This window comes from Bemisia tabaci, chromosome 1, assembly GCF_918797505.1.
Source record: "Bemisia tabaci chromosome 1, PGI_BMITA_v3".
NCBI classification, from domain to species: domain Eukaryota; kingdom Metazoa; phylum Arthropoda; class Insecta; order Hemiptera; family Aleyrodidae; genus Bemisia; species Bemisia tabaci.
Window position 1 is genome coordinate 79,098,729 of NC_092793.1, and position 12,912 is coordinate 79,111,640.

Consider the following 12,912-nt stretch of genomic DNA (forward strand, 5'->3'; position numbering starts at 1 on the left):
ATTATTTGTCTTCTTAGCTATTTCACCTTCCAAGAGATGTTTCAAAAACAGTAAAAAGTGTTTCAAGAAATAGAGGTGGATTCATACAAGCAATTTTTAAATGTATAGAAGAAAAAGAAGAAAACTTCTTTTAACTCTCTTACTCTAAATTTGTTTTGAAATCATATCCAAAACAAATTTCATGCATTTGAGTTAAAAATAGTTTTCTTCTTTTTCTTCTACATATTTAACTACTTGTGGGGTAGTTTAAACTCCTAATTATCTTATTAAAAGTAATGTTTAGCAGTGCTTTGCTCAAGAGTTATTTGAACCATCAGGTACAAATTGTACTTTAATTGCTTGAGCCATTTTACTGTTTTTACATTCTCTGCTTTCTTAATTATATTTTTGCTAACTCAATTAAAGGAGGACAAACAATAACATCAACAAACAATGACATTTATTACTAAAAATATATAGTTAAAGCTTAGCATGAAAATCACAATTTCTGTAGAAAAAGAGATGGATGAATGTCAGGAAACTAATAATTATTCTAGGAGAGAGATTGTCTTCCTGTCAAGTTTTCATTTCAACTATCACTGAATCTCACACGAGTTGCCTTTTATTTAAGCATGTAAATCAAACTCTTTGGTGCAAAATGTGCAATGGAATTTTGGATATTTTAATCACGTTCTCTTCAAAACAAATTTTTTACTTAAAAATTATAGTGAATTCATTGCCATTTTAGACAACAGAAATGAAATTTGATTGGCAGAGGAGATATTTTTACAGCAAGATACATAAACAGGATTCGTTAAATTTTACATACAGCCTCGTCAAAATTTTTGGTTTTTTCTCCTTTAAATTAGATTCATTTATGTAATAACATAAACTTAAACTGATACTTCCATTAGCGATAAAATGAAAAGAAAAAAACAACTCTGTCTCGTTAGTATTGCTCTACATGTTGATATTGCAGGCGCAAAGCATTGCTTACACTCATAAGTTGAGAGAATAGCTAGCTGCCTGTCTAAATGAGACCTGAAAGAAATTCCTTGCTCACTTTGTCTAATTTTTAGACGAAGGGAAGAAATAAAGATGATAGTAAACTGCAAAAATGGGTCATTGCAAAGACAACATTGATTAGAAATAGGTATCACAATGGTGGAAAATTACTTCTAGAATCGTAAGGGAAAATAAATTGAGGAATGATCTCCAAATCCAAAATTATAATCTCTCATCAACATTTTGGAGGAAAGTCTATTTCTTTTTTCCCCTTTTATGCTGACATATTCAGAACTTCATCCTTGCCACTCAGAAATTATTTTTAATTTTTGACAAATCTATTTGACGGTGTATCTTGTTTGGGGACATGGTAGGCGTTTTGCTCATTTAGCAAGAGCTTAACTAGCTGTTGTTGGACTGGTCATTAAGCACTTTCCCAGGTTCATAATAAGGTTAACTTTTCTGTTTAATTCACAATAACCTCAAGGCCCTATTTACTCGGCCACTAACTTCCATATAATGAACTCAGCATCCTCTTGATCTTGGGTGGTTATTATTGGGTAATCTGCTGAGCATGAGGTGAGGAGAGTTTCTTCATCACTCTGAGGGATATTGACAATAGAATGTTTTCTTTTCCAGTCGCGTAACACATGTTCCTTATAAAATTTGAATGAGGTGGGGGAAAGGCAACACCCTAGTATTGCGCTCATAACTTGAAATACTTGCTGTTTTGATGAGTATTCACATTTTGAAAAAAATATCCCATCATTCTGTTTAAGACCAAAGTTTGAAGATAATTTCACATTTGTTACAAGTCTTGCGTCAAGCCCTGGTAGAGAATAAAAAAAGTTTCCACCTTGGGGATCAAGGTGTAAAAAATTGTCTGATGGATTGTAAGTAAAACTGACACATATTTGGCTCATAAGGGAAAAAAGAGCTGAAAGAGACCTTTCACAAGAGGGCAGAGTGAATGAAGATGATGCAGAAAGATATCACATGTGCACAAGACCATGATCTAATGAGGTCCATGAATCAAAACTACAAAATCAAGCTTTCCTTCGGTGCAGTGTCATTCTTAGGAGAGTTCATTGGCTTACTGGGTGAAGATATAGGGAAGAGAGGCGAAACACAAGGGTTTGGTAGTACTGAAAGACTCATAAAAGCCCATAATTGACACAAGAATCATCCAGGGATGTATAGGCGAAACTATCGCTGATCGTCTCGTTGATCGTCCAGTGTGTAGTCTTGCTGGGCATACTCTCCGACCATTTGCTCATCTTGAAAATAGAGGAACACAAAATATTAGACAAAATATATGAATACAACAACTTGTTGGTGAAAATAGAGATTCCTCAAATATTTCTAAATGATGACAAATTTAAATATTCGCCGAAATAAAAACATAGGTATCAACGATTTTGGTCCTCCAAACTATCAGATCTGAAGCTATTCGCCAAAAATATAAAATAATAAGAAGCAAAAAAGAAAAACGAAACTTGTGACTGCTTTCCATGAAAAAAGTTTATTTTTTTTTTCTAAATCCTAGATAAAGAATTAGCCACTATGGCAAGGACTAAGTACCCATTTTTATTGTCAGAAAACTTATCAATCGTCTTTAATTTAAAATAGATCTTTAAAAGAGCATAGCACAAAACTTCCATGTTTGATTCTTGCATAAAAATGCCAACTTACACTTTCGTGAGTTTCTTATACGATTAGGAGATCTTTTTTAGGTCAATGTACCATGCATTTATACGAGATTATTTACACTCAGCATTAGAACAATTAAAATCAATACAACAACAAGGTTTTTCTTATTCGGTCTATGACAAACTTCTTTAGCACAAGCTAAATGCAACATTTATCAGTCATCATCAAGCATAAAAGCGTCTGTTGCTGTTTATAAGAAAATGTTGGATCCCAGATGGTAATTCTCATACGACAATGTTTCTTCATGGCATGTGTGTCTGGTCGTTCCAAGAACTGTCTTCGTGACTGGTCTCAGACCAGAAAGCATCAACTGTGGCGTGAAAAGTGGGTTAAATTTCTACCGGTCATTGGGTGCAATAAAGGATTGGTGACTGTTGTACATGTGAATGAAAAGCATCTTTGCATCAGTGGAAACGGCAATGAAGCAAGCCTAGGAAGCTATCCTTCCGATTGAAAAAGCAGGGAAGGAATCAAAATACCTTGCCACTGATTTTCATACGCAGCCGGAGGCTCTAGCTTACTGTTAATGTAATCTATGTGGTTCTGTAGTCCAGCAATTTCCTCCCTAATGTTAATGCATGAAAAAAGAAGAAATCCCATCATTTTTGTTTTTAATGACAGAATTTTTTGCTACAATTTTTACCACTTCAAGAACGTAGAGGAGTAAAAAAAAAGGGAGCAGGAAAAATTCACAGATCTCTTAGACATACATGATGAGAGAAACATCCATGAATTTAACCCATTTTTTTACACTCATTGGTCGACTCCACGGTTTTGTCCTTGGGGTAGAAATTAAAATGCTGAAAGAGAGAATACAATTAATAAGACATAAATAAGGTAATTGATTGTAAAAGAATATCAGAGCCAACCTGTGAAAAAGAATAAATTCCATGTACTTCACACAAGCGCCGGAGTTCGTGACAGTTCGACCAAACATGGTTTAGTCGACTCATTAGTCCGTCATTAAATTCATTGAAATTTATCACTTCTTCCCTGAAATATATTTTGCAATTGCTTGTAAATTTTTAATTTTCTAAAAGAACTTGAAATCATAATGCACAAAACAAAATTCAGATTTAGAAGAAATGCATGATTGAAGGAGATGAACTAAGAGATGAAGTGAAGCTTTAATGAAAAAAAAAAAAAAAAAAAAAAAATTGGAAAATGAAAATTCAGAAACTTGTTACACTGAAAATAATCATGCAATGAATAGACTCCGAACTTGTGTATGCAAAATTCTAAAAAGACTCTTGTTTCATAATAAGGAGTTTTGGAAGAGAACAATGATAGATGGTCTCAGTAAAATGTGTAACTATGAACCTAAAAGCACTCGAGAAGGAGTTGGTGAGTTTGAGTCATTTTTTTCAAAAGAGTGAAATAGGTGATTTTCTATTCCAATTCGGAAAACTGAGACTCAGGTGAAAATTTAATATATACTTACTTATACTGACAAACATTTACACATCAAACATTTTACACTCAATTAAAGTTAATAAACGTCCTCAGAGACAGAGCTATTGTCAAATGTTGTTGAGCCGAACTCTCATTGAACTTGAAGAGAGTTTTCACAAAAACGGGGCTTTTCTTGGATTAATTTCAGAGATTTACAGAATCCTTCGGTAGAGAAATTTGAGAATGGCATAGTTCCACTAAAATACTATCCTTTTTCAGAGAATGGGCAAAACTAAGCTGGTTTCTTGCATGTTTTAAGCAAGGTTGGATTGAAAATTTTTCTGTCTACATAGGGCTAACTATTTGCTTCTCCCAGACTTCGGAAGGAATGTCGTTTCTTTCTCTTTGGAATTTTGAATGATTTTGCTTCGCAGTGTAACAAGTTTAGAGAGGGGAAGGTCATTCTTTTCAAAATTTGCCGTCTTATTTCCGCAATTTGCCATTCCCTGAAATTTGCTTTCCGCAGCTTCAGTTCCTCCTGCTTCCTCTTAAATCCAGCCCTGTCTAGATGCAATGCAGTTTAAAACATGAACCAGTTAGAGTGCGTTTTTTTAGGAACTATCTACTTTTCAGCTTATGGTGAACTTGATTTTAAATAAAGGAAATAGGAATAAGAAAGTGTGTGTGCCTACTGAAGAAAATGATCTGACAACCTATGTTTGTTTGCTATTAGCTGCAGGCCGAAGTTTGAAATTTTGGGTTTGTTGACGGAACGAGCAAGGACTGAGGTGATCTGGAGTTATGTGATCCGTTGGCTTTGTCAGTTCGGCCTCTTAAGGATATACTGGTTGTAGCGCTGGTTCTGTGATCAGGAGGCTTTGGGTTCGATTGCCGGCTCTGCGACCCAAGTTTGATGACCTCAATCAACAGTAGCCTGGGACTTGTTGTGGAATATGGACTAAGAGGGGAGAGGACTCTTTGCAATTGTAAGCGTAGAATTACATATTAGGCGATATTCAAAGTAGGCTTCAAAAAATAAGGGTCTCTTAATGGTGCTTGTGTGAGGTGAAATGAGAGAAAAAAACACTAAGAAGTGGCCCGAACTGTATGTAACAAGGTGGAGAAATGGTGCTGGGTCCACACCATTTTGCAGGGAAAACAAAGCTGAGAAGTTTCAAAAATTGTAATTAGAGTCAAAACAACTTTTTTTAACTCTAATGGGTAACAGTACAAAGCTGAGGATGGAGAGTGTTTAGCTCAGGCAGTTTGCATTGGAATATTAAGTTGGAGTCACGCCGAGAGATCTATACCGGTTTGGGTCTTCTTAGACTTCATCAGCAGATCACACTCATCAGTGAACTCATTGTCAGTCTAACAATGCAAACTGCTTGAGCTGAACACTCTCCTCCCTCAGTTTTGTACTGGTACTCATTAGAAATAAAAGAAGTTGTTTTGACTCTAATTATAATTTGTGGAACTTCTCGGCTTTATTTTCCCGCAAAATGGTGTGAGGTGAAATTGATGACAAGCTATCAGCAACTCAAAAGGAGCCTTCAGCTAGTTAATCCCTTCTGATAAAACTACAGTAAAAAAGACGACTGACAAAGCCAAGCATTTACTCCAATTCACCTGAGCCTTGTCTTGTCCATCAATGAACACAAAATTTCAACAATCGGCTCAAAATGTAGAGTATTTTTTGTTGGCTCCTTGTCGTTCATGGTTCAATATTAGTTTCATTCATTGCATTTAAAACTAGGGGAAAGGGACTAATTTCTCAACAGGACAGCAATTTTTTTTTGAGAATGAATACGTGGGAAACACAAGTAATATGCTCTAGATAAATTGACAGGAAATTTAATGATTCGTAATATAGAAGCGTGTAACAGTGCAGTGGTCTTACTTGTGCCTAGAGGACGTTTCATCAAGCTTCAGCGTCAGATTCTGACACTCATCTTTCAGTTTGTCCATTAGTTCTGTCTGCGTCTCTATCATGGATTCAAGATCAGCAATGTTTTGGACTGAAAATCAATTCGACTTAACTAATATTTTTCTGTTAATAAATAAAAAAAAATAAATGAAACTAGGAGGAATAAAAACTTAAGAAAACAAAAGCATTATCCTCACCGGATCAAACTTAAAACTTCCAATTTTAAACTTACAATCGAAAAAAAAAACACGATCTAGGACAAGAGAATTAAAACTTTTCTTCCTGGATTTTGGAGATGACTTTGATTGTTCTGATTCTTCTTTCATGATAAAAAGGTGTACAAACGCTTTTTTTAATTTACTTTCTCTCTTCTGTACATAAATACTATAGTATAATTAATGCATAGTAAAACGCGAGTGTCTCTCAAATTCTGGACACCATCAGGGTTGATGCAGAATTTAAAAAATTAAACTCCCTGCTTTCCCTAACACATTTTGGTAAAATTCCTATATAAATAAAGATATGCAAGATGATTAAAAGGACATAATTTGAAATAGTTTTCAGGCAAAATGTGTTGTTCGAGCCACCAAACCCAGTCTAAAAAGCAAATAAAGGCGACTTAACATTTTTTCACAGACACTTTCGTCATTTTTCCAGACATTTCCAGGTTTTCCCTGATTTATTAAAGTTCCTTGACATTTTCCAGTATTTCCTTGGTCTTTAATCACTTGATCAACAAATGAGATTTCCAGTTTAGGAACTTGAAAAACTAGGCTGGCTTGCCTGCTGTCTGATATGTCTTGGAGCCTTTGAATACCCCTTTTTCACACCAACGCTGCAACAAGGCTATATTGTTCCAAATAAGGAGTCTGCCAAGCATGCAGAATCAGAAGTAAATAAAAATTAGTTAAAAAGGGATAAAATTAGAGAGGGGGAGGGGAATCGTTGTGTAAAAAATTTACAATAAAAACTGTAGTATGAAGCAAATAATGAAATTATCTAAAAACTAAAAACACCGACTTAAGCTTATTAGAAATATTATGCTTAGCTTTCAGTCCAAGCTTTCAAACTCATTTGCTGATGTTTTTAAAAATCGTTCCTAGTTTTTTTTCCTTTTTCTATAAGATCTTTGGTTGGTCATAAATAAAGTATTTAGTACTGTACAAAACGAACGCAGGTGCTATAATTGTTCCTGTAACTTTCATGTCAGCCACAAGTAAGACAGATATTCTAAACTAGCCGATAATTACTTCAAACCTACAGAGAGTTCGGCCGACAGAACTTTTTGCTACTTGTCACTTGTCGGACAAATGAAGCTAATAATGCATGCTGATCCACCAGGCAATAAACAATAAGCACTTGACTGTTATCTCAAATTCACCTACAATCTCATTTTGACTATTTCTGCCACTCCCTATGCAACCACATGGCAGAAATGAGTGAAAAAAAAAAGCAAAGCATGCAAGCGTTCTCATGGCATAGAGACAGAAGCTTGCAAACCAGGTGATTCAGCGTGTGAAAGACAGTCTTCTACTTTAGCGGTTCTCAACCTTTTCAGCAAGTGGACCCCTATGTCCGACTAGGACGGCTCTTGGACCTTCCTCAAAAAAAAATGATCAGTTTTCATTTTACTCCTCAAAAATGTGATGTTGTTGCTGAAATTATATGAGATACAAACCTGCAAACTCCTAGCGTGGCTGCAAGGGGTTAATGAGGTGTTTAAAATGTGGCGAATCTTTCTTTCGATGCTGCCATGTTCCTTTGCTCTCATGTACTGTAAATTGTTTTTTCCCCCATTTAATCAATCTATTCTACTTCCACCTTAAGCCTGCTCTAATGAAACTTCCTTACAGGTTTTGCAGCCCACAGGTTGAGAATCGCTGTTCTACCTTGCCATGGAAATGGGCACAGGTGCTGCATGCGTATGATATTTTTATGAACATCATTGAATAAAAACATGATTAAATCAGGAAAAATTAAAAAATACAATCGACAAAAAAAAGCTGGTCATTTTCAAGTGATGGTAACAAAAAACCAAAAAAATGAAGCTGAAACCAAGCAATATGTTTGCTGCAATGACATGAGATTCATAAAAATAATAATATAATCCATTGTAATTAACTATGCCTGGATGTAAGTACACTCACTCTTCCGCAAAGCTGACTATCTGCTCTCCCAACCTCTCTCCCTCACCTGTGCTGTTATGCTCATCACTTCATACTCTATTCCCTTTTTCGAGAGAATACATGATTTGCAGTACAATGAAATCTCGCAAAGTCGAACCACGGTTGAGGCAAAATCCTCTTGAATCGAAAGTTCTTTTGGTCTCTGGACACTGTCATAAAGCGAAACGTAAAAAAAAAAAAAAAAAACTACGATTAAGACAAATTTTTTGTTTTTGTTGGGGAGGAGAAGCTGCTAACGTCAAAGAAAATTTTCAATTCCCTGCTTCAAACGAAATTTTTCCCAATCACTTAAAAATTCGACTCAGCGAGATTTCACTGTAAGTCTGCTTGCCCTTCCAGAAAAATACCACATATTAGGTACTCCAGACTCAATGATCCAAATTAATAAAATCAGCACATGAGGGGCATGCTTCTTACCCCCTTCCCCTAAAATTCAACCAGAGACTAAGCTGAAAATTTTAGGAGGCAGGCAAAAATATAAACCATGGCATAATTTTCACGCAGTCTATGGCTCGTAACACATGATCAAACCAAAGTATCAATAAATCAATGTCAAATGTTATGATTGGTCCAAGTCATTGAATAAGCCAATCGCAGTTCCTGACCTTAATATTGAGAGCACAATTTTATCATCTTATACTAGCTCATAAACAAATCAGATCTCAGGTAATTTTGTTCATGGTAAAATTTTTAGGACTCCAATCGTTTCAGATGTGACAAGGTCAAGATTACGAATCTTTCTCTGATGAGGACTTTCCTCCTTAAGACTCGTAATTTTTCTTCTTGTGATTAGGATGCAACAGTACTGGTAAGAGATGGTACACTTACGATGTTTTGCGTCCATACTTTTGATCATAGCTGATAAATCCTCTCTTTTTCCATCCAATGCAGATGGCCGATCTACGCTTTCCAGTTTGGTGAGGTTCAACTGCAAAAATTTAATACAAATTACAATACAATGTAGATAGAGCATAGGAGGTATCAAAGAAGTCTGACATGTGAGTATTGTTATTACAGGCTAATTCAGAATAAAGATATCTGTCTGATTTAATAATTTGATTGATGAGGGAAATTGATATTTTCCTCAATCTATTCCGACGAAAAAAGCTCAAGTCCTTTAGGTTATGGAGTTTTCATGAAATTGATTTTTAAGAATCGTACATTTTAGATTTTTGAGTTTACTACACGTTTGATGCCTTGTCATTCTATATCTCTGTTATTTTTAGGTTTAGTGACTATAGCTTGTTCATCTTGTAATTTTGTTCTTTTTCTAGTCCATTCATTGTGAAAAATAAAGGATAAATAAAAACCAAGTAACAGTAGTTATCTTTTGGCAGACTTATTCTCCGAATACACAAAAGGATCTAATTCCTGGACAACACGCTACTTTAACCCGATTACCAACTTCAGTGAAAAACATATTCGCGCATAGGTTGGTTTTATTTTTTACTCTCCAATCAGAAACAAAGAGATAAATTTGATTGCTGTTTCAATTTTTTAATCTAAGTATATTTTGGAGGTTTTTTAAAAATTGATTCCTCATACTTGTTTTTCTCATTTGACTACCCCCAAACTTAAGATATTACGTTTACCTCTTTTTCAAGACTTGCAATCTGCTCTTTGAGCCGTATTGTTTCCTTGCGGCTATGAAGGAGGTCTACATCTGCTCTATCCAGCCGCTGCCGTAGTGACGTCACCTCCGCTTGAAGTCGTTGGATCTCTTGTTTGTTAGCTCGATCATTCCGTTCAGTGCTCAGCTTAGCAGATGCCAGTTCGCGTTCTAGGGATTCCTTTTCAGCACTTGCTGATAATGCTTCACTCTGCAGGTTGCCTTTGCAAACAGTCCGAACTCTTATTCTGCAAGCTTTAAACCTTCTGCTAAGAATATTAATGGGAGGAACCTAGCATTTGGACTTTCGGGGAATGGATTTTAAAGTTCAAGTAAGTAGAAGAAGTAAGACTTCTTTGAGCATTTTAGAGCAATGGGACATTCATAGGCTTCAAGCCATTTCCATCAAAAATGCGCAGTAGCTGATGATTAAATCAATTAGTTCTATCCTTCCAGAATTAGTAAAAAATATGGGTAGGTAAAATTGTGAGGAATATCAATTAATGGTTGACTTGGTATCTTCACAATATTTTAACACTTTACTACCGGCACTTTAGAAAAGGAGAACTATAAATGTAAGTTTCATTTGTCAGTATTCTTATTTAAACTTTATCTCTCTTGTCAAGAGCATGCATCTTGCTTTTCACATGTTTTCTAAATAGCATTGATGGGTATGTAAAGACTGAAAACATTTTCACATTTACTTCCTGATTTCCCTCCCCCCCCCCCCCCATTAGCTTATCAATTCTTAGCAGTGGTTTTCATTGTTAGATACTCTGACAACAGGCTGAACTTTTCATGAGTTTTTATCAGCAAAGTCTGTTCACAAGATTTTCTAATTAGTAGACTTTCAAAATTAATTAAAAAGCTTGAGAGGTGAGTTTTCTTGGTTTTGAACTCAATGTTTACGCTGACTGAGAAATTTTATGTGTTTCCGCTTTATAATTTCTAGTGTAAACAGAAAGTAGACTGAAGACTTAGAATCAGGAACGGGCTGATTTCGAAAAAGTTGATTTTGAGTTGGTCACATTTTTATTTCCAATGTTACAAGAGAGTCTAAAAGGCGAGCAGTTTAAATCCATTTCTAAATTTCAGTAGGATAGTACATATTGAAGAAACTTCAATACTATCCTTCGCATGAATTTGAGAGAACTGTTCTTCAGAGGTCTGTGCAAACTGCATCTTGACAGCTACCTATGTTTCCTCAAAAAACGAAAAGGGGCAGTGATTTTTGACCAGCCAAAGTTAGGATGAATACATATAAAAATAGGTAAAAAAACTGCAGAAAATACTATGCAGCTCAGACTTTTAAATTAGTTTCTCTCATTAACTTAATCAAATCAAATAAACTTTTTTTTATGTTTCAAAAGGAAAAAAAAATTGTCAGCTTAAAAAGTATCTTTAAGCTTAGTGTTTTGATTACCTTGATCTGAAAAACTTCACAAAACACAAGCTCAACTATGAAATTTTCTTTCTTTACTCTTTGTCCATTTGTTTCTCCATTGGGAAGCAGAAAAAGTAAAAATGAAAAAATAATACTAACAGGTTTTTGCTGTCAACTCTTTCTTCAGTTCATCTATGAAAGATATTTTTTGATTTAGCTCTCGCCGCAACTCATTCTCTAATCTGTGCTGACGATCAAGTTCTAGGCTCAATTTTCCGGTATGGTCCCATTGTTCTTGCAGATCAGAAGTAAGTTTTTCTAACTGTATGTTGTATCGGCGCTCTGCATCTTGCCGCAATCGATTTTGTTCCTAAACAGACGGAGGATTAATGTTAAATTAGTTGCTTAATACATATGATTTAGGGATGCCCGCAGGGATGTCTGGGTCTCATTAAAAGGCTGAAATTTTTAAATTAAGTTTTGGCATGGAGACAATGCTTTGGGAGCAAGACTTTGACGACTTTTGTTTTTATGAATAACCCTAATCCTCTGAGGTCAATAACTTCAGTATTAAAGATTCAGTATTCTGATTCGAATAAAGTAAAATGTTCCACAGGGTACTGCTGGAGCATGGGTAGATAGAAATGAGCCCCGTTTTTTACACATTCAGATTTACATTCTTAGCAAAAAAATTGCTTATCCCTTCAGCCTACTTGCAGTAAAGTCAGACGATATATTTTGAATCTAATAAATACATTTTTAAACCAGGTGAAAAAATTCTGAATTAAAAGCTTTTTACAGCATGGATGAGGTTATAGTTGCCCCCTGTTGACACTTTGAATGATTTATAAGATGATTCCTAATGATTAGAGAAGGTATGAATTTAAGTATAAGATACATGATTCCTGACTAAAATTTCACATGGAACACGGTTTGGGTGGCAAAAATTATTAAAATCAACTTCCAATTATGGTTTCAACGTTTTGAGTTTACATTGGTTACAGGAATTCGGGATTCCTCGCTGACAAGAAAAGATTGGCTGTTTGAATCAAATACGTACTCTGACAGTTTTCGCAGGCTTCTTAATGGAGCAATGTTCCTTCCCTTGTGTTGTTCAAAGTTGTGACAACAAGCGATAGTTGAGTTGAAACATTGAGATCGAGGTTGCCATATTTTTATACCGCAGAAACTGTTATGATAACGTTTAATGCACGATTTGAGTCGCATAGACTTTTTTTTCATGAGCGGGAGGTTGGAAATTATGTATTGGAAAATGTTAAATATCATAGTTAGGAGTTTATTTCAGTAATTTTTGTTCTGTGAACCATGTTCTATGCGAAATTTTGATGAGGAGATAGGAATTGGAATGCTTAGTTTCCCACTCCATCTGGTAATCCAAAAAATAAAGAATGAGTGTAACAGCTAAGGTGGTTTAAAACTATTGGTAATTTACGAAACCAATTAATGAGGTATAGATTGTTTAAGTACTCACCTGCATTGCTTCTCTTTGTTTTTCATGTGCTCTTTCTAACTCTGCCATCAGCCTACGAACCTCAAGTTCCGCCTGAAATGTATTAGTCGCAGTTAAAAACAGGGAGCTGTATTGCAGTAAAGTGGTGACTACTTTTCCTCAAATTAAACAAGGAATGACTCTCTTATTAATTCCTTTTATGTAAATATATATAATTAATTCTCATTGGACAAAATCTCTTTGAGTTAC

The 12,912-nt window shown here is 35.2% G+C and overlaps 1 protein-coding gene across 13 annotated transcripts in view; it reads right to left on the bottom strand.

Annotated features, from left to right (window-relative positions):
* Window positions 1-417: 417 nt before the first annotated feature.
* The window catches only part of LOC109043957 (serologically defined colon cancer antigen 8 homolog), a 60,760-nt gene continuing 48,265 nt past the window's right edge, over window positions 418-12,912 (bottom strand). For 4 of the 13 annotated variants that reach the window (XM_072306253.1, XM_019061341.2, XM_019061344.2 and 1 more), the window contains 7 exons: window positions 12,685-12,756; window positions 11,352-11,562; window positions 9,792-10,063; window positions 9,028-9,127; window positions 5,987-6,104; window positions 3,564-3,687; window positions 418-2,261 (listed from right to left, as the gene is read on the bottom strand). In XM_072306253.1, coding sequence (XP_072162354.1) covers window positions 2,139-2,261; window positions 3,564-3,687; window positions 5,987-6,104; window positions 9,028-9,127; window positions 9,792-10,063; window positions 11,352-11,562; window positions 12,685-12,756 — 1,020 coding nt within the window. In that variant the 3' untranslated portion in view covers window positions 418-2,138. Of the gene's footprint in view, window positions 2,262-3,173; window positions 3,260-3,287; window positions 3,495-3,563; window positions 3,688-5,986; window positions 6,137-6,651; window positions 6,883-9,027; window positions 9,128-9,791; window positions 10,064-11,351; window positions 11,563-12,684; window positions 12,757-12,912 lie in introns of those variants that run through there. The other 9 variants (XM_072306255.1, XM_072306254.1, XR_011900826.1 and 6 more) reach the window with 9 other exon arrangements.